Here is a 22,527-nt window from a genome sequence, read left to right on the forward strand (position 1 = left end):
TGCAGATACAGGACATGTTTACCCTAGCTTAGCAACTGTTAGCTAAATCTTAGCCTTAAGCAAACTGTTAGCCTAGCTTATTTAACTCTTATATTAATATTATTATAGTTTTGGTGAATAAAAATAGGATTGTAGCAACAATAAATGATTTGTTCTGGAGCCGACCACAGTCATCTGTGGGCAGGTGCACAAACAAAACCAAAGATGTGTATTTATTATGACATAGTTTCAACTTGATTTATTTAGCCTTTTAGTCAAGCATTATGTTCTGATTGCAAATGAATTATTTATATCAAGTTAACTATGTCCATAATGTTTCGTGGAAAAATGACAACGCCATACAGGATCTGATCTCCACTCACAAGCTCTCCTTAACTCTGACTGTTTCTCACAGGTTCTTCTGGTTTATGGTACAAAAACACAAGCTAGCTTACACACCTGAATACACTGTGAATCAAGTGCTGTGTTTACATTTGAGGACTTCTGTTTTATATTTTTATATTTTGAGTACACTAATGCGTCACAATTGGAAGTATGGCAAAATGCAGGGAACTATGTGTACCCAGATGGTACGGCTGGACACTTCTCACACTCAACGACCGCTGTCCTTGCTTTTTACCAGATTTAGGACGACCAGCCGCGATTGTGGTTCCTCTGGTGAACACATCACTATTCAAATAAATGAAACATGTGTTTTTCTCAGAAACAAACTTCTGGTGTCTTATTTGAGCAGTCTGTAGTGACTTGGTACTGTGAACTAGCTCATTGCTAGCGAGCATGTCATTGTTAGCTAACCAGCTAGCTAACTTAACTGTGAATATCAAATGAAGGTCAAATACGATGATTATCAAAAATTACAGTTTAATTAAATGGCATAATGTGTGTTTTAATATTCCATTTCATTCACAGTCCATTGTTTTCCTTTCTTTCTTTCTGCTCTTTCATTTCCTAAATGATTGTTCCAATAGTTAATTTTTGTCTTCTATGTTTATGTCTTTTCTTCCTTTCAGAAGATATTGCTGTGCGTCCCTGTTACCAGCAGAGAGCAGCACATTTGTTACGTGTGTCTCAGAGCTCCATCGGGTGATCCTGGGGTTAACTTAACACCTCGCACTCTCAGCCCCCCTGCTCATGAAAAAGGAAGAAATGTCTAAAATGATTCCAGCAGCAGGCCCCGTGTGCAGAAATGTGATCAGTTTAAACAGAACTGATATCCATTACAGGATTAGCTAAACCAAGCACTGCAGCTGTTTGTTTAACTGGGCTAATAGAGGCTGTTTATGTGGAGGGAGGAAATGGGGCTGTGAGAGCGGGAGGTGCTGGAGAGGACAGAGAGACAGAAACTAAGCAGCCTCTCAACCTGCAGCTGTGCAGAAAGCCTTCATTCATACAGGCTGTGGTCTCAACCTGCACATGAACACCCCCCCCCTTACAGTACGGCCTTTGAAGCCAGGGTCACCTGAGCCGTACATGCAGCTAATTAACTAGTCCTGCTGCTAATCTGCTAGTCTGTGTAGTCTTTGACAGTTCTGAGGTTCTGAAGTCTTTACACTGGCTTCCTGTCTGTCAAAGAACTGATTTCAAAGTTCTGCTGCTGCTTTATAAAGCATTGAATGGTTTAGCCCTAAATACATTTGTGATCTCCTGCTACATTATGAACCATCCAGAACCCTCAGGTCTTCTAGGACGGGTCAGCTTTCTGTCCCCAGAGTTAGAACTAAACAAGGAGAAGCAGCGTTCAGTTATTGTGCTCCAAATATCTGGAACAGACTCCCAGAACCCTGCAGGTCCGCTGCTACTCTTAGTACTTTTAAATCTAGGCTGAGGACTTTTCTTTTTGCCGCAGCTTTTAATTGAACTGTTCTGATCGAACATTGCACTGTGACTTTTACTCTGCACTGTAACTTTTATTCATGTATTTTATACCTGTTGTGATCATTTCATTATCTTTGCTCTTAAATGACTGTTTTTAAATGCCTTTGTATAATGTGTTTATGTTGCACTATTTTTTTAACGCTCTTAATGTCTTTCATGTTTGTAAAGCACTTTGAATTGCCTTGTGTTGAAAGGTGCTATATAAATAAACTTGCCTTCCCTTAGCGGTTTAGCTTGCTATTAGGCACAAGTATTACATTTGACCCCAACTTCCACCTGTAGTTCCAGCTTGAATGGTTACCATGGATTGCATGGCAGTAAAGAGGCAAGAAAAGCAGAGGAACCGACAAAAGCCACATGTATCCACTGACTGGAGACCACTGGACACATGGGCATCAGCTTGGTTTGAGACGGAGGAGACACTTTTTTAGATTTAAAAAAAAAAAATGGTACTGCAACCACCCCCTCCGCAGCAGTATGTTTGTGATTAATGATGCGTTCTCTTAACATTGGGATAGCAAAAAGATAGCAATCCAGACAGGAAAGGTTCGACATGATCTGACTCCTAATGCATCAGTGAAAATAAATGGTATAAATGTAGTATGTAGCTTATGCTCATACTACCTACTTTCAGTCAGAAATAGTCTATCAAATAAATATATTCTCAGCTTATTTACTAGCAAATAAATTAATCGTGAGTGTGACCTTCATGTTATAAGAGCTATTTTGGTTTGTCTGTAGTGCTAACAAGCCTCATTATGACTTAAGCAAAATAAAAGTATAAATTAAAATAAAAACTACAGAATCTGTCATTTGAATTGTATTATTTTAATGCAAGTTTTTGTTTTAAGGATTTTGCATGTATGTCTACATTTTGTTCAAATATATTTCTTATATTTAATTTAGGAAAATGTGTTTATTTTATTACTTTATCACACTGACTAACTTCCAGAAATACTTTCTGATTGATATCTGACGATTAAGTATACTGATTGTATAACATGTAATACATTTAATGAGAATCCCCTTATTGCAGTCACATGAAGTTGATTATACATTATATTATTGTCCCTATTTCATTTTCTGAACTTCACTTGGCTACAACAATGCTGTAAGTTCCTGCCCTCTGGTGTTGAGAAGGACACACTGCAGGAGAGCCGACGTACAGACAATCATCGTTTATTCACAGCATCTCGTCTTCCTCTGTTGTTTTATTACAGCAAGTAGAAATGTATTCACATATCATTCATGCATGAAGAATAAAAACATAAATATTCATTTACTATATCAACATAACCAGAATTTTCATGATGACTGTCAGGTGCTGGTTGTGTGTCTGCCTGTCACACAGTGTGTGAGTGTGTGTTGTTCCTGTGTGTGACCGTCAGTGAGTCTCATCTCCTCTAGAGGTAATGGACCAGGACCTTCTCTAGACTTGTGATGTGACTGGTTTTACTGAAGTCTGGTGACGGCAGCCTCTGGATGCCTACACACACACACACACACACACACACACACACACACACACACACACACACACACACACACACACACACACACACACACACACACACACACACACACACACAGGAAGTTGGTTAAACCATCTGATCAGTGAAAAGGCCTCGCTAAATGTTTGAATGACTTATGTTGTGGTAAATGTATTGTCCGGTATCGTTTTACAGACCTACAGATCATGTTATTTTAAATAGCCCAGCTGTCTACAAAATATAAGCAGAGTTTGTGGAAAACTCCTTCTCATCATCTCTCCTGATGCTGCTTGTCTCGTTTCCTGTTAGACTGTAGATTAAAGCTCCTTCACTTTTATCCCACTTGCTCACTATGGGAAAGTTAAACTTAATAAATTGTTCCTGATTTTGCTTCTGGTGAGCCTCTTCAGGTATTTTTCTATATACAAAAAAACTTTATTAGGTGTCCGATTTAATAACATTCAATAAAGTCTGACTAAATAATAGCCTTAATAGTGTGTGACCACCTGCTGACCAGTGTTTCCATGATGATAGTCAGTGACACCTGCTGACCAGTGTTTCCATAGTGACAGTCAGTGACACCTACTGACCAGTGTTTCCATAGTGACAGTCAGTGACACCTACTGACCAGTGTTTCCATAGTGACAGTCTGTGACTCAGCTGACCAGTTTTTCCATGGAAACAACAAGCCAGGCTAATAGCATTTCCATGCTAACTGTCAATAACCAACCGCTGCCCAGTGTTTCAAACATTTTCTACTGCAGTTATTTTCGTTAGCCAGGTTTGTAGTTTAAAAGACATTATAATTTACCCAGAATTCCTAAATAATTGCTCTGTATTAGACAGATTTGAGGACGGCATGAATATTAAGTCAGCTAGATTCAAATCGTGCAGTTTGAGACCACAGCCTGTATGAATGAATGCTTTCTGTACAGCTGTAGACTGAGAGGCTGCTTAGTTTCTGTTTCTCTCTGTCCTCTCCAGCACCTCCCGCTCTCACAGCCCCTAATAACTGCTTCAAATCAGCATCTCTTATACAAAAAATAAATAATAACTTATAAAAAAAACTAGAAAAATCTTTATTGGTTAGGAACGGCACTTAGTGTTGCAAACCCTGTGAACGAACGGAGTGGAAGTGTGTAGGGGGCAGTTTGGAAAAGTGTTCAGCAGCTTGACAGGAAGTGTTTAGCTGCTGGACAGGCAGTGCTCATTGAGTGTATCAGATCTGAGAGTGTAATATCAGAAAGGGAGCTAAGAGAGGCTAAAGTTCCATGCTGACAGCATGGTTTTCACCGGTCATTTGCTGAGTTGTTCATACAGAAAGTGTGCGGTGTACCTCTGAGCGCTGCGTACCAGCCCTGCAGACTGTGCTTCAGAACACTGTTGTCCTCCTCCGACACAAACCTCCTGCCATCTGCAGACAAACACACACACCAGGGTTACCCTCACACACTGCTCAATGTAATGATGTCGTTATAATTATTATCAAATAAAAAATTCTTGTATTACTTAAAAATTAATCTGAAATTTGTGATACAAACAAGAACTATAAATACAATAACTAAGTAGGCCTACTATCAGAGTATGAGAAATAAATTCTGTTCAGTATATCAGAGATTAAAGTGGAACTGTGCAGAGTTAAGAGGCAGCATTGTGCAGAATATACAGAGGAATGTGCATGGTTTAGAAAATGTGCTCATACAATGTACGTTAACTAAGTGTCTTTAGCACTCACGTTTGCCCTTCAGGTACATCATGGACTGAGGCCCCCAGTGGACGTTCAGCTGGGGGAGGGGGGGAGACAGTTACTTGGTGATGCAGGAACGTGTCAGACTGTGAGCAGCTGCTGAGACTTACCTTCTGTGTGTGACAGGACTCCAGGAACAGAGAAAGGACTAAAGTGCACGTCCAGACAACGGTAGATTTTCTCTCCTGGGACAACACACACACACACACACATCCTGTGGTCAGCTACACACTACACCCCTCTCCCACTGAAACCCTCACTCACATGCTCCTAAAGAGAGACCATTTTTTGCAAGGAACATCCCATTGAAACACAATATATTTTCTTTCAGGGAGTCCTGGTGAATGCGGCAGCTTTCTAACTACTGCTCATGTAAGGACACTGAATCCACTGGAGGAAAGAGACTTCAATAACACATTCAACATGGCTCAACATGATTCCCTTTAAAGGTAACTAAAGAGGGAGTGCTTCTAAGGTTAAATACTCTGCAGCTACAGAGAGCAGCTCGGGCTCTGGGGACATTTACAGATCTTTAGTGAAGAAGTTTCAGGCGAGAAAAGATAAAAGGCTAGAGACGGAAAGGGAATTTGCAAAATCACAGGAACTTGTTTCTCCTGTGATGCAGAGAGAAATGTCCCGAAAATTCAGTGTGTGCATTTATAAAGCATAAATAAACCTGATAAACATATCTTATAATAAATTATCTTATATATAAAACTGTATCATATTAAGTTATACTTCATTATATTATACTATATAAAACAATATTGTATTAAATTAAATGACATTGTATTATACTACAATCTGTTAAATGGTATTATATTATATTGTTTCGTATTCCATTTATGTAAATATACTGTTAGTATATTTGATTAGTAGATTGCAATATATTGCCTATTATATTATAGTAGATTATATGTATTATATGTATTTTTTAATATTATTTTATTTTATTTATTTAACAGGGACAGTGCACGTAAATAAACATTTCAGTAAATGCGACAGTTAGCCAAACGTCTCCCGAAAACAAATATTAATATATATATACTGTATCTATATGTATTTATATCATACGATCATAATATCATAATATGTAAATCTGTATGTGTGCATGTCAACATTAGTATAATGCAATAACACTCTGGATTAGTGCATATTATATGAAATGATGTTACCCTACATCATAATATGTTATGTTTATATGTGTAAATGAACTGTAAGTAGATACTAAATGTGTATAATGCAGTACTACTCTGGAGGGATCATATGGATGAATCATCATTGCTAAAACAACTGCAAAACACTGATCTAAAAGCATTGAAATGTCCCTCACTGCTCTCTGTAGAGTTTGTAACTGTTTATTATTATAACTGTTCCATTTAAGCTGTGGTTTAAATGTTCTGCCATGTCTCCTGTTTAAAACGTTTACAGTTGCATTCTGTGTTGTAAAGTAATGTGCATTTCTGTTTATTAATCAGTTAATTGATCCCACTAATCATGCAATACTTTTTTCCCAGGGAAAAAAATTCTTTGCTGGGGCCATTTATATTATATGTTATAAATGATGAATTAATAAACCTTTTGAGTAGTAAATGACGTAAGATATTGTTTGTAATAGCGAAACAAATAGTTGGATTTAGGGTATACTGTAAGGCATGTTTCAGTTTCTTTTTATACAGTTTGTAAAAGGATGAGTTTATATTGTGAAAAAATATATTTTTAAAAATAGCAATAAACTGGTAAGACATTTACAAAAAGTAAGTACCTTAAAGCACCAGGATTTGTAATTAACTGATGGATGAATTCAATAAATACAAATATTGATGTTGTTCTACAGCATTTATGATCAATGACGATCAAACTAAACAAATTGCAAATGGATCCATAAAATAAGCCTTTACAGATTCAAATGAGATAAATCAGACATGTAAAAAGTTGAAAAGATGACTTACCATATCTGCTGCAGAGTGAGTGTGTGGTCCAGCATGTGTGTGTGTGTGTTCTCCACACCGATGTTCCCGACTTCTTTTATCCCCATCCTGTAGCCGCGGGTTCGATCCTCCCCCTGTGCGCCTGGCAGGAGTCCTGTTTACTAGAGGCTCAAAAACAGCACAAAAACACAGGCTGACGTCAGGACCGTGATCAGCAGCGAGGAACATCAATAGTATGGACCCGCTGCGTGGGGTGTTGTCCCAAAGCGGAACACTCCGAGGTACTTCATGTGGCCGCTGGTTTCATTTTCATTAGAGCTTTCCCGGAAGCAGGAAATGACCTTAGTTCTGAGAGCTCTTACAGCTGAGCAGCACTGATTAACATCACAACAGTCCTCCACATAGATCCTAATACAATGGATGGACTATATATAGATATGAAGCCAAAGGAGGCAAACAGATAAACAGATTTTCAGATCCGGGGTCACCTGTTAGGGGCCTTCAGGTAAACATTGCCTGCTGGGAATCCAAGGAATGTCCCAATGTGGGCACATAAACAGATATCTACGGAAGAGGATTAGGGCCAAAACAAAGTTAAGATCTGACTAAAAGTGATAACTTTGAATTTAGTTGTGAGATTAAGTCAGAATTCAGTTTTTTATTTTCTCAGAATTCTAACACTTGTTATGTTTTCGAGTGGCCCTTACCCTCCCCCGTTGATATCCTTACTGTAGGAAAGCATTGGCTGACGAAAAGGGCCAAAACAAAATTGAGATTCGACCAAAAGTAATTTTTCTCAGAATTATGACATTTTTCTCTCAACGAAAAAATATAAAACACTTTTGGTCCGACTATCCTCTCCTTAGATATTCTTTAGGCCGGGAAACATTGGCTGCTGGGAATTCAAGGAACGTCCCTAATGATGGCACACATCTATAACCAGATATCTCCGGAAGAGGATTTAGGCTAAAACAATATTAAGATTTTCCTTTCCGACAACCAGCACCTCATCGTGGTGGAGAGGTTTGTGTGCCCCGATGAACCTGGGGGCAGTGTTGTCTGGAACTTTGTGTTCCTGGTAGGGTCTCCCATGGCAAATTGGTCTCAGGTAAGGGGCCAGACTAAGATTGGTTCAAAAGACCTTATGAAAAACAAACTTGAAAGCGAGGATACCCAGCCCGGAGGAAGCCCGGGGTCCCCTTCTGGAGCCAGGCCCAGAAGGAGGACTCGTCAGCGAGTGTCTGGTGGCTGGGCTTGCCACGGAGCCCGGCCGGGCACAGCCCGAAAAAGCAACGCGGGCAACACCTCCGCTTCTCCATCCCGCGGGCCCACCACCTACGGGAAACAACGATGGGGTCGGGTGCGCTGCCAGAAGGGTGGCAGTGAAAGCAGAGGGCCTCGACAGACCAGACTCAGGCGACAGAAGCTGGCTTTGGGGACGTGGAATGTCACCTCTCTGGGGGGGAAGGAGCCGGAGCAAAGCAGCGGGTGTGGGAGAAGTTCGGAGAAGCCATGGAGAAGGACTTTCGGTCGGCACCAAAGTTGTTCTGGAAAACCGTCCGACACCTCAGGAGGGGGAAGCAGGGAAACATCCCAGCTGTGTGCAGTAAGGATGGGACGCTGTTGACCTCAACTGATAGTGTGTTAGGGCGGTGGAAGGAACACTTTGAGGAACTCCTGAATCCGACAACTCCGCCCTCTATGTTAGAGGCGGAGCTGGAGTATGAAGGGGGATCAACTCCAATCTCACGGGGGCAAGTCACTGAGGTAGTTAAACAGCTCCACAGTGGCAAAGCCCCGGGGATGGATGAGATCCGCCCAGAAATGCTGAAGGCTCTGGGTGTTGAGGGACTGTCATGGTTGACAAGTCTCATCAACATTGCGTGGAAGTCGGAAAAAGTACCGAAAGAGTGGCAGACCGGGGTGGTGGTTCCCCTTTTTAAAAAGGGGGATCAGAGGGTGTGTGCCAATTACAGAGGCATCACATTACTCAGCCTCCTCGGAAAGTTTACTCTAAGGTGCTGGAAAGGAGGGTCCGGCCGATTGTCTAACCTCAGATTGAAGAGGAACAATGCGGTTTTCGTCCTGGTCGTGGAACGACGGACCAGCTTTTCACTCTCGCAAGGATCCTGGAGGGGGCCTGGGAGTACGCTCATCCTGTCTACATGTGCTTTGTGGATTTGGAGAAGGCGTATGACCGGGTTCCCAGGGAGATACTGTGGGAGGTGCTGCGGGAGTATGGGGTGAGGGGGTCTCTACTCAGGGCCATCCAATCTCTGTACTCTCAAAGCGAGAGCTGTGTCCGGGTCCTCGGTAGCACGTCGGACCGATTTCCAGTGAGGGTTGGCCTCCGCCAGGGCTGCGCTTTGTCACCAATCCTGTTTGTGATATTCATGGACAGGATTTCTAGGCGTAGTCGTGGGGGAGGGGGTCTGCAGTTCGCAGGGCTAAGGATTGCACCGCTGCTTTTTGCAGATAATGTGGTCCTAATGGCTTCATCGGTCTGTGACCTTCAGCACTCACTGGATCGGTTCGCGGCCTGAGTGTGAAGCGGCTGGGATGAGGATCAGCACCTCCAAATCTGAGGCCATGGTTCTCAGCAGGAAACCGATGGACTGCCCACTCCAGGTAGGGAATGAAGCCTTACCCCAAGTGAAGGAGTTAAGGAATCTCGGGGTCTTGTTCTCGAGTGAGGGAACAATGGAGCGTGAGATGGGCCGGAGAATCGGAGCAGCGGGAGCGGTACTGCAGTCGCTTTACCGCACTGTTGTGACGAAAAGAGAGCTGAGCCAGAAGGCAAAGCTCTCTGTCTACCGGGCCATCTTCGTTCCTACCTACCTATGGTCATGAAGGATGGGTCATGACCGAAAGAACGAGATCGCGGATACAAGCGGCCGAAAAGGGATTTCTCCGCAGGGTGGCTGGCATCTCCCTTACGGGATAAGGTGAGAAGTTCAGTCATCCGGGAGGGACTCAGAGTAGAACCGCTGCTCCTTCGCGTTGAAAGGAGCCAGTTTAGGTGGTTCGGGCACCTAGTGAGGATGCCACCTGGGCGCCTCCCTAGGGAGGTGTTCCAGGCACGTCCAGCTGGGAAGAGACTGAGGGGTAGAGCTAGGACCAGGTGGAGGGATGGGATCAAATTAAGATTTGACTAAAAGTGTTTTTTTTATTCAGTTGTGAAACTAAAGTCAGAATTTCATTTTTTTCCAGAATTCTGACACTTGTTATATCCGATCTAAAAGAAATCTTCATGTTGCCCTTATCCTCTTCTGTAGATACAGTATCTTTAGGGTCGGGGCAAACACTGGCTGCTGGGAATCCAAGGAAACTCCCCATTTCGGGCACATAAACAGATACTTATGGAAGACGATTATTATTTTTGCGATCCGACCAAAGTTCATTTTTGTTTAGTTTCAAGATTACAGTCAGAATTTGGGCTTAAAAATTCTGACTAAGAATTCTCAGAATTCCCTTTTTCTCCTCATTCTGACACTTTTCTTAGGTCTGATCTGAAGGAAAAAAATGATGTCGCCCTAACCCTCCCCGTAGATATCCTTAAGGTCAGGGAAACATTGGCTCCTGGCAATCCAGGGACCGTTCCCAATATGGGCACATTAACAGAGAGCTATGGAAGAAGATTAGGGCCGCATGTGAACATTTCTTTATAGCTCTGAACACAAGAGATTTATTTGATTATTTAGTTAGAGATTTATCTCAGAGTTAAAAATGTTCTCAGAATACTGACACTTTTCTCAGAACTAATAAAAGAAAAAACACTTTTGTCAGATCTTTAAAAGAAGTGTCATGTGGGCCTTATCCTCGCCCTGATATCTTAACATTGGCTGCTGTGATTCCAATTTGGGCACTCAAACAGATATCTACGGAAGAGGATTTGGACCTCAAGTAAAAAAGAAAATGTAAATCTCTTTTATTTTGTTCTGAGTTTAATAGAAGAATTCTGTTCATCCCAAAAATTGGATCACGTGGCCCTAATTTATATCAGTATGATATCTTTAAATTGTACAGTGAAACCACATTTTGACAAAGGGATCATCAAGAGACAAAAAAGTTGAGCAACACTTAATAATAAGTGTTCATTAAAGAAACAACCGTATAGTGAGACCACAATTCATTTTTAAACAAGCGGTGTCAATCGATTAATAAATACATTTATCACAATAATAATAGTTTTAAATACTGGTATTTATTTATATTCTGGGAGTAGATAAAACAAATACATGTGTGCTGGTGTAATAAAGAAATGCACGACAGTTCGTTCAGAGAAATCTGAGTTTTTTACTTCATTATAACATCTCAGCTCAGTACTTACTGTAATTGTGAAAGCCTCTGGGCCTCAGATCAATTTCCTTATGAGCCACTTCCCCAAATCAGGAAATTTAGCTGACACTTGGATTAGTGGGACTACTCGTCAATATGTGTGGGGGAGAGCACTCAGTCTCTGCAGTCTGGGCTTCCTTAAGCCAGGTGGTGAAAAAATAGGGGCTCGTCAAGTTAGATTTGAAACGTTTTAACTGCAAATGTTGTCGCGGTTTGTAGTGGTTTCAGCAAGAGCTTTAAAGGGTTCCTATTTTGCGTATTTTCAGGGTCATATTTGTATTTTGTTCTTCTACTTTTACATGTTTCAGGCAGTTTGTGTGGGAGAGAAACTCCCTTTGGAGGGAACACAGGGATTGTAACCTTTGCAGACCATTTACATGCGCAAAAACCTACATAACACACTACAGGAAAGGGAACCCCCCCACCCCAAAGGCACATTAGGGCCTCTTTAACTGATTCCTAACATAAAGTTAACACAAAAAGTAAGGAAATGTGTATTTGGTGGATTATTCTTTGTTGTAAGTTTGTTGGCAACACATCTTTACACAAAACAAAACAAAGCCTGGATGGAGAGGAGGGAATGGCCTGCAGTCCTGACCTCAACCCCATTGAACACTTGTGGGATCAGCATGGGTGTACTGTCCGTGCCAGAGTGACCAACACAACCACGTTGGCTGACTTGGGACACACTGGTTGAAGAATGGGATGCCATCCCACAGCAGTGTGTGACCAGGCTGGAGACCAGCATGAGGAGGAGAGGCTGTTGGGGTTGTGTATGGTTTTTCCACACACCACTCAGGCTGCTTGATAAATGAATACTTTGTCAATAAATAAATTGTTGCCAATATGTCTTGTTTCATCAGACTTCAATCATCCAATCCAGCAAACAACACCAAAAGAGTCAACAGCAAAAAACAACTGTTTGGCAGAGGAGATTGGTCACATTTGTCATAGGCGCAACCCACACACTCAGCTCAGCTCTCCTCCCACAAATACATGTTCCTCACAAATGTGGGACCCTTTGAAAGGTAAGAAAACAGGCTTTCCAACAGTATAACATTTATTGCCAAGAAGCATTGTTACAATAAAGAAATAAGCTACCAAACACACATTTCCTTACCTTTTGTGTTAAGTTTATAAAGGACAGTCAAAATGAAATCTAATGTTTAAATGTAATAATGTTTGTATGAAATATAGAAATGAGCTTTTAAAGAAAACCTTAACACTTACTAGTACTGTATATATAAACCTAAACATATGGAGGACTTTGGTGCATGATTTAAAATCATATTCTAAGATACATTAACATAACAAAATTGATATAACCTTATTTCAACTCAATCCACTGCAAGTGTTTAGGTATGAGGTGAGGTTCAAAAAGGTTTTGTATTCCAAATATGTAGTTTTAAAGGTTAATACGAAGCCTAGAGGTAGTCCAAACAGAAAGCCTCTCAGTATGCTGCATTCATCCACAACTCTCTCTCCTGCGGCCTCTCAGCTGATTAAGAGCACTCTCTGTTGTAAGTTTATCAACTAGGTTTTGCACACATGTCATTAATGGATCCGTGTGTGTGTGTGTGTGTGTGTGTGTGTGTGTGTGTGTGTGTGTGTGTGTGTGTGTGTGTGTGTGTGTGTGTGTTTGCACTATAAGAAGCTGTTGTGTGGTTATTTGAGATGTTTTCAGATTATTTTGATTACATGATTAAATATTTTCGATCTGAGGAGTCCCAAATAGAAGCAGTGCAGCCTGAATGCATATGTTGCCGTCATTCACCTCAGTATCCATGGTAACACTGCCTGTTACGGTGTCTAAACACTGACTCACTCTTTATTAGTGTTTTTCTCATCTGTGACATACTATTATTGTAACTGAATTAATAACATCCAAATAAATGATTGATATTCTGAAACACTGCATGACTTTCATTTTTGAGTTTATTTTAAAGGCTTATCTATAAATAAATAAATATACTTTAAAACCCCCAAATGGGACAACAATTGCAACTTATAGAAATACATAAGGAAACGTTAGATTGGTCCGTTCATTTTGTGAGATAAAACATATAATTATTATAAAATATACTATTGTTACAATAACAATTTACACATGTACCCCTCTCAAGGTAAATAAATACAGTTTTGAATCTGAACTCAAACAGCACCATTGCTCCCACTCATACAGACATCAAAACTACCAGCACAAACATGCACATGTGAACTTTTTACATGTTTGTCTAAACATTATAACAATAAATGAAAAAAAGGAAAGGATGAAGATATTAACCAGTACTGCTTGCTAACAACACATGAAATGCACCCTGTAAATGAACTGATGCAGATACAGTCTTCTAAAGTGCTCGTATAGGCACAATATTCCAGTGAGGGGTTATATCTTGGATCCTAACTAGCACTGTCTGCGATGCCTCCAGAGTCAGTTTGTATTGTTCTTGAACATAGCCCTGACGATCTGTGAGAGGCAGTTTCCGAACTCCTCCAGCACTATGCACTCAGCATGGGGGGGGCTCAAGGACGCTCTCTCTGCCACCTCCGCTTGGGCCAGCATACAGCCACACACAGCCTCCACCACATCAGATGTTACCACAGATAAAGACCCCCTGAACACACACACACACACACACACACAACCATGAGTCCTCTGGCCGTAGGATGAGGCTTGTTGTTTCCTCAGTGTGACAGCAGCAGAGCTCACTGTGGAGCAACACGCTGACTCACCTGTTCTCCACACTGACGGTATTCTCCTTCCAGCCCGACTCTGAGCCGTCAAAGTCATAGTTCCTGCAGTCGACGCATTTACAGCTGGAGGTACACATGATGTTGGCCTGCACACAAACACAAACACACACACACACACAGTGAAACACGCAGGGGGTTCATGCTGTACAAACAACTGGAAATCAGTAAATTCTAAAGTATTTAGATCGGAGAAACTACACTTTGTAGATGCATTCAGTATTTTTGGAGAGATTCTCATGTGGTTCTTAGTAAGAGAAATAAGTTAGAAAGTTAGTAAATACATTCAACGTTGCATCCCTGCATCCCTTCATCCCTCCCTCCATAAATCCCTTGGATCCTTCTTCCCTCCTAAGACCCCTTCACCTCCTTCCTTCCAACATCTCTTCTACCCTTCCTGTCCCCCCTTTTCTCTTTTTATCTATTTGTTTTAATTAGGGTGAATAAGTCTTTAAAGGACAGGTGACGACAAAAACATCATCACATATTCAGACTAAAGATGTTTTTTATAAAGCCTTTTTGTTTAAATGACAGAATGGCAGGGGAGACTGAAGCAAACTGAATAATAGAACATGGGTTAGCTTGGTCTCTTGTCTCTTTCTATTTAATCTGGCGCATACTTTCAAGCAATGATTAACTCATTTGTGCAGTGTGTGTGTTTGTGTGTGTGTTTGTGTGTGTGTGTGTGTGTGCGTGTGTGCGTGTGTGCGTGTGTGTGTGTGTGTGAACCTCATAGCACTCGCAGTAGTTCTTCAGGCAGCCGGAGCGCTTACAGTGGCAGCCTTTGTTGTGCCAACCTTTGACCTCTCCTGATGGCCCGGCAGCGATCTTAGACCTGAAGGCCTCTGGGTTCCGACTTAAACAAGACTACATGAAGACAAAACCAGTGATGAATTAAAACTGTACGTAAATATTCCTAAACATGTATACAGCTCGTCAAATTTTAGGTGTGCAATCCTGATCACAATATTGATAAATGCCAGGAAGAATACGGCATTCACATGACATAAAAAACCAAGGACCTGCTGTGTCTCAATTCAGACACTTCCCTCAGTACACTGCGAACACTTGCACAGACCCATCAATTAAATATCAAATGAACAGTATTTAACAGTAAATACTGGAAAAAACATTACGATCCACCCATTATCACTATAACCTCAACATCTGAGACAACATCCTGGTTTTAATAGCACTTAATGTCCTAGCTCTCAACACATCTCAGTTCTCTATGTACTGGAAAATAGCATCCCACACCTGAGGCCCCCACCTCTCTCCGTCAAACAGCCCTGCAGCTGCAGTCACATTCCACAAAACAGTTTGATTCCTCCCATTAATTATGTAGACATATTAACAATAACTTAAGAAGAAAAACTAATTGTCAAACTGTAAAATAGTATGTATATATAAGTATAGTGGTGTACATCTCTGATAATGGCAGATGTATTAATACAGAGGAGGATACAACTATTTGATCCCAAGCCAATTTAGTTAGTTTACCCACTTGTGCCCCTTTTCCACCAAACCGGATCCGTTTCAAGATCCGATCTTTTGCTTTTCTGGCGCTTCTCTGATTCTAGCCTGTAGCACACCTTGTGTTTCCACCACTCAGACGCCGAGTGGAGCTCAAGTGGAGCTGCGTCATTGCGCCACCGTTTGCGTCATGACGTGACCGTTTGAGATGCCCTCTTATGACTGATTCATATTCACTGTCTGACTGTCACACCAGCAGCTGATGCATACCCCCCCTCCCCATAAGTGAAACTTGTACTCGCAATGAACTGTTATTGCTCAGGTTAATCTCCCCCCTCCGAAGTAAGCGTAACGTTTTGTTTTGGATCTTGGATCTTGGATCTTGGATCTTGGATCTTGGATCTTGGATCTTGCCGGGCAGCCGAGTGGGTCCAGAAAGATCCGGTTTTTCGGCACTTAAAGCCAGTGCTGCGGCAGTGGAAACACGAAAAACCAGATCTTTATAGACTGCAACTCCGGCTCCAGCTCCGGGTTGGTGGAAAAGCGGCATTACAAAGAAATGAACAGTCTGTAATTTTTATGGTAGGTTTATTTTAACAGAATATTTTTAAAAATCCAGAAATTTACATTTAAAAAAGATATACATTTATTTGCGTTTAATTGGGGGAAATAAGTATTTGATCCCCTTGCAACAACCAAGGATTCTTGCTCCCACGGACCGGTTAAATAAATCCTCTCACTTTAAGAAACTACTCCTGATATCAACTCTTTACCTGGATAAAAGACACCTGTCCACAGTCAATAAATCAGATTACAACCTCTCCACCGAGGGCAAAACCATAGACAGGTCTTGTGATCATGGTGGAACTAATGTCTAAGGACATCAGGGACCAGATTGTAGACCAGCACAAGGCTGGAATAGAAGACAAGACCAGCAGCCAGCAGCTTGGTGAGAGAGAGACAACTGGTTTGATTATTAGAAGATGGAAGAAGCACAAAATGACCATCAATCGCCCTCAATCTGGGACTCCACCATGTAAGATCTGGCCTCTTGGGGCATCAATGATCATGAGAAAGGTGAGGGGTCAGCCAAGAACTGCACAGGAGGGACTTGTTAATGATCTGAAGGCAGCTGGGGCCAAGTTCACCAAGAAAACTATTGGTAACACACTGCACTGTGATGGATTAAAATCCTGCAGAGCCCGCAAGGTCCCCTGCTCAAGAATGCACATGTACAGGCCGTCTGAAGTCTGCCAATAAACCTCTGAATGATTCAGAGAAGGGTTATAAGAAGGTGATGAGGTCAGATGAGACCAAATTCAAGATCTTTGGCATCAACACGACATGTCGTGTTTGGAGGAAGAGAAATGCTGCCTATTACCCCAAGAACACCATCCCCAGCATCAAGCATGGAGGTGGAAACATTATGCTGTGGGGGGGGGTTTCTCTGCTAAGGGGACAGGGCAATTCCCCGCATCGAGGGGATGATGGAGGGGGCCATGTATGGTAAAATATTGGCTGATAACCTCCTTCCCTCAGCCAGCACACTGAAAATGGGACATGGATAGGTCTTCCAGCACGACAATGACCCAAACCATATGGCTGCGGCAGCTAAGGAGTGGCTGAAGGAGAAGGCCATTAAGGTGATGGAGGGGCCTAGCCAGTGTCCGGACCTCCATCCCATAGAAAATCTGTGGAGGGAGCTGAGGCTTCCAGTGGCCAAGCATCAGCCTCCAAACCTTAAGGATTTTGAGAGAATCTGAGAGAGGAGAGGACCGAAATCCTCTGAGATGTGAGCAAACCTGGTGACCAACTACAAGAAGCATCTGACCTCTGTGCTGTCCAACAAGGCTTTCTCCACCAAGAACTGAGGCATGTTCTGCAAGGGGATCAAATACTTATTTCCCCCAATTAAACTAAAATGAATTTGTATCTTTTTTTCATCTACATTTCTGGATTTTGTTTTTGATATCCTATCTCTCACTGTTAAAATAAACCTACCATAAAAACTACAGACTGTTCATTTCTTTGTAAGTGGGTAAACTAACTAAATTGGCAGGGGATCAAATACTTATTTCCCCCACTGTACCTACTTATTAATATACCTCAGTCAGAGTTGGGGAGAAATGTATTACAGGTAATCTAAGAAAATTATGCAATACGATTCTCGTTACTTTGCTCAGGATTTCTATGTAATAGAACATACAGCTCTGGAAAAAATTAAGAGATCACTCCAGAAGTTTCTTAAATCTTTCTCTCTAAATGTATGGAAGCCATTCCAGTGGTAGTTGAATTCAAAGACATACTGTACCTATATAAAGTGAAACCAGAGAAGCTGATAATGTTGAAGTGGTCTCTTAATTTTTTCCGCAGCTGTATATGTGAATGTTTTCCATCTCCTCTTTCCATTCATTACTGGCTTAACTTATTGTATTCTACCCTAACCCTGATTGTAAAGCACTTCCGTTGAGTGACATGCAAATACATTTAAGTTTATGGCATAAACATGTTTACCGAAAGCGTTGCAAACCTTAATGGCCCTCCGCCGCTTTGTGTCGTGCTCTGCATTGTTGTGGCAGTTAGAGCAGTCACAGTTGCTGCACATCAGTCCATTAGCGAAACACTCACAGTAGCTGCAGGAGGTAAACACACACACACACACACACACACACACACACACACACACACACACACATATTCATCTCATTCAAATCACGTAGAAGTTGTAGTGATGTTGTTGTGCAAGACATTTATAGGTAAGAAAATGTAAGATGGCTAATAAAATTATCTTAAGGGAAGAAATTGAAAGACAGCTGATAGAAAGATGTTTCAAGGAATGTCATTTAAAAGAACTAAATATATTTAATGGCATAAAATGTAATTAAAGTCAATAATTAAAAAGTCATCTACACGCGTAACAAGGTCATTTGAATGAGTTTTTAAAAAGAACAATAAAGGCATAAAATGAGAGTAAAATAAGATACAAAAAGACATTTAAAAGAACAAATGGCAAGTCAACGTATTGTTCTTCAAGTTTGTGCCAGATGCCAGAAGTAGATGTGGTTAATATTGCTTAAATATTTTCATGTTTTTTTCTACAGCATAAATACTTCAGTAAATACCCCACTGGTGAATGTCTGAAGCTTCTATGTGTATTAAAAGCGCTGTTTGCAAACAAGTTACTAAAGGGCATTGTGCCGAGCATTAGCCGCCTTTAGCTTAGTGGTTGTGATGTGAAGTTAGTTATTAGTTTGTTTTTTACTTCTGCTGTGAAAGTGGTTCAAATGTGTGGAGATTTCCCTGATAAACAAAAATGTATTTGCATCATAAAGGTGTTTTTCCACAGATGTAGTTTCTGATATATTCCAGAATCCAACAGAAAAATCGAATTTCTCTTTGTCAAAGGAGCTCTTCCAAAACTAACTTCCGGTTTGGCCTACAAAAAATATGTGAAGTGATACACTGGCGTACTCACAGCTTGAGGCACTGGGACCTGGTGCAGTGGCAGGGTTTCCTGGACCGTGACTCGCACAATGCTCCAGTAGTCCTGCAGAGCAAAGGGAGAGAATATAACTAACTCTGTTTCAGGTCCACAATAAACCCCACTCCGCACCAGACCGCACATACTGAACACTCTCTGGATATCCATATGCTGGCCTGCAGGTGCTTTATTTTTATACCATTAAGAACAATGTATACATAATGCCAGATCCTTTTCAAAGCTTTAAACCCTCCGCTATCATTCAAATGCACTACCCCAATTAACTATTCAGGACAAAAGTGTAAACACTTTGATAAAAACATCATATTAAAATACTTTTTCCACCACTTTTTGGGGTTCAATCTTCAAGCAACTTCCATCCTTTTCAAAAATACCAAATATGTAATCATTTCCAGTATTTTAACCCTTTAAATGCCATTTTGAAAAGATGAAATCACTGTTGTTTTCTATGAGTTATGTTTCCTATAATACATATCTTTTTTTGTATCACAATCTTGGGTATGTCAAAGATTAGCAACAAAATTGATTTTGGTGCATTCTCAGTTTTTCAGTTTTAAATGTATTTTAATTAAATGTCAAATGTACTACCATAATTACTCATTCAGAATCTGAATTATTATGAAGAAGCACAAGGGTAAAGGGATTTCACACGTTAGTGATTTGGCAAGATTTCCTAAAATAAATACATAGCAACGAAAAACTAAATGATTTATTTCTATCAAAATAATTGTTCTTCGGCCAAGCAATCTAGTCCCTCAACTAGGTAGCAAAATTGGTGCGAAGCAACACAGAGAAACCATGGAGCTTGATTACAGATTGGGCTGAATATAAACATGTATCTGGATATCCTTAATAATTGTGTTCAGTTGTGTGTTGGCACAGCACTGACTGTTTGTGGACAGTACAGTGTTTCCTACAGTACTCTTATGAGAAAGCAATAAAAGTTCTCCTTCGTGGAATGTCACGTGGCCAAACCAAAGTTGGGGATGGTTTACGCTTTTTTCACAGTGATAGTATGCAGTAACAGTTTGCTGGGACTTCTTTGACATATTAACCTGTAACTACGAGTATCTCTTTTGAAAGTAATGTTACTTGGTCTCCGAGACATTAACTGGGTATTTGAGAAAACTAAAATTCAGACCTTATTGATCGTGTGAATGAAGAGGTCTATGAATCAGCCTAACGTAACAACATATTGAGGCTGTCCAACAACATCATCTCAGACCTATACCATGTCCTGTACAGCGAATGTGAATGTTTAACTTCAAATCGGACATAAAGATCCCATGATTTAATAAAGTTAGACTGAATTACTCTTCTGTGCACAAATCGATCCTAAAATGAAATGCAGAGCTAGAAGTCTACTTTTAACGGTCTTGATAGTGGTTTGAGAACTTCACAAGGACTTTATGGGACTTTCATCAATGCAATCTATTTAAACTGTGACATATGAAGGCTGCCCACATGCAAGACGCTTCTGCTGGTAGTGGATGCTTGTGTTCTTACTGTGCTGGAGGGTCCTGAATCCTGGAGGTCTGATCAAACAGGGGATAGGCTGCCTGATGGTAGTGGAGAAGCTGTATCAGAATGAATGATTGAACACATGAGAGGCAATGAATGAAAGATCAATCAATGAATGTATCTCTCAGTAATGGTGAGGATGGAGATGAAGCCTGGTTCAATGTACTGAAGTGTGCAAATGTCCCACAGAGAAAGTTGACTTCTGGGAGTGTTCCTACCTGGTTGGAAGTCCCGTCCACACTCGCATCTGATAAACACACAGCAAAACAGGATCACTAGAAACCCATTCATGAACACATGCAAACGTTGCAGAGGCTTATCATTTTAGCCATTTTCTTTAATAAATGGAGTGGAGAAGGAATGAGTCTTTAAAATAGGAGCTTCTTTTCCGGTACCCACGTCTCAAATTCAATGTTTTTTTTAAGTGTTTTTGGTTTGGAACCTGAAATACTGTCTGTGGTTAACACAAGCTGAAGAGATGTTCCTGTTTTGTTCAACAACATGTAAAATATATCAGGAAATACCGCACTGGTAAATGTCTGAAGTCGTCATGAAAACAGTGACTAAATTAAAAACTAACCATACATTAGCCACATTTAGCTTAGCAGTGGGGACAATGCAAAACGTGTAACTAACATAAAAGTGTGTTTGCCAAGGATTGTTTCATTATTTTCTACAATACCCTGAAATGGAATGAAAGAACCCCATTGCTAATTGTCGAGGGAGTCACTGCACCGCTCTATAAAAACAAAATTCAGCTATCTGTGTATGATACGTATTAAACACTTCACATATTTATGAACATTCTATACATTATAAATGAACACACACTAGTCCTACTATCATCCCAACCTGTCTTTGTCTTCCTTTCAGGTATAAGCTGTATGGCATATGTCAGGCAGGATTTTCTCCTCTGGGAATCTGGAGGATCTCGGAGTCTTTACTCTTTTGTTACCTTCTCATTAATTGATCTAACTTCTCATACCATGCATAGAACTAAACATGTAAGATGTGTGTCCTCACCTTCTTCACTGTGTATTGGTGCAGAATTCAGCGTGAGATACACCGGCTCAATGGGGTTCACCAGTGCCATCTGCCCATCCCCACTCACATTACACACCACCTACACACAGTTCATTGATTATGGATCAGTTAACCTGAAGTCAATCAGCAGCTAATCGGGTTTAGATAGTTTGGATTAAATGTACTGCTTCCAGATTTTAAACAACAGAAACGGCCAACATGCTTTGTTGATGAAGCGCACACACCCTGATGTATGATACAAATTCTTCTGGTTTTGGACTGTAGATTGGATTAAGCTAAACATTTGAAAATATTTCTGACGTTTTATAGATTAAACAATTGATTGTATAAAATAAAGTGCAAGTTCGCTGATATTGAAACTACTATTTGCAATACTGAAATAGTTAATGCTGAATAGTTTCTAGATACTGGGCTCGGTAACAAGCTAAAATAATGTATTTAATGTATGTTATATTTAAGACATGCATACATACCCAGGCTAGTTGTGTTTCCCTATGGACAACAAAATTAAACTACATCATTGTTATGCTGATGGGATTGGAAAGTGAATCTGTTTTCACTTGTGCTTACAGGCTGTGTATATTCAGTCAGTCCCTCCTGGAACTGCTGCTGGTCCATGGCCTGAGGTACACAGATGTTGTGTATGTCTCCCTAAAAAAAACACAAACCACACTCACACACATTAGAACAAATGAGGGTTATGAATACTCCGTATAACTTAACTGATCGTGTATACTAACTGGCATCATGCTGCAGAGAACGGGTTCATTAGTGAACCATGGATCAGGAAGTGAGCCGTGAGAGCTGCTGGCTGCAGGCACAGGGCTGAGAAACCAACACTTTAGTCACTTTAAC

At 40.8% G+C, this 22,527-nt stretch overlaps 2 protein-coding genes across 2 annotated transcripts; both read right to left on the reverse strand.

The window, feature by feature from the left end:
• Positions 1–3,159: 3,159 nt before the first annotated feature.
• LOC134873955 (spexin prohormone 2-like) lies at positions 3,160–7,236 on the reverse strand. The gene is made up of 5 exons (XM_063897884.1): positions 7,065–7,236; positions 5,223–5,297; positions 5,101–5,149; positions 4,702–4,779; positions 3,160–3,361 (listed from the first exon to the last, which is right to left on the reverse strand). Exons 1-5 carry the CDS (start codon positions 7,065–7,067, stop codon positions 3,279–3,281), a joined length of 288 nt encoding a protein of 95 aa, XP_063753954.1. The 5' UTR covers positions 7,068–7,236; the 3' UTR covers positions 3,160–3,278.
• Positions 7,237–13,427: 6,191 nt separating this feature from the next.
• Positions 13,428–22,323, reverse strand: tesmin (testis expressed metallothionein like protein). Its single transcript, XM_063876044.1, has 10 exons — positions 22,243–22,323; positions 22,146–22,164; positions 21,652–21,751; positions 20,847–20,875; positions 20,614–20,684; positions 19,081–19,152; positions 18,136–18,238; positions 14,862–14,999; positions 14,154–14,221; positions 13,428–14,065 (listed from the first exon to the last, which is right to left on the reverse strand). The coding sequence occupies exons 3-10, from the start codon at positions 21,719–21,721 to the stop codon at positions 13,813–13,815; spliced, it is 804 nt and encodes a 267-aa protein (XP_063732114.1). The 5' UTR covers positions 21,722–21,751; positions 22,146–22,164; positions 22,243–22,323; the 3' UTR covers positions 13,428–13,812.
• Between the last annotated feature and the right edge of the window lie 204 nt (positions 22,324–22,527).

This window comes from Eleginops maclovinus, chromosome 2, assembly GCF_036324505.1.
Source record: "Eleginops maclovinus isolate JMC-PN-2008 ecotype Puerto Natales chromosome 2, JC_Emac_rtc_rv5, whole genome shotgun sequence".
Classification (NCBI taxonomy): domain Eukaryota; kingdom Metazoa; phylum Chordata; class Actinopteri; order Perciformes; family Eleginopidae; genus Eleginops; species Eleginops maclovinus.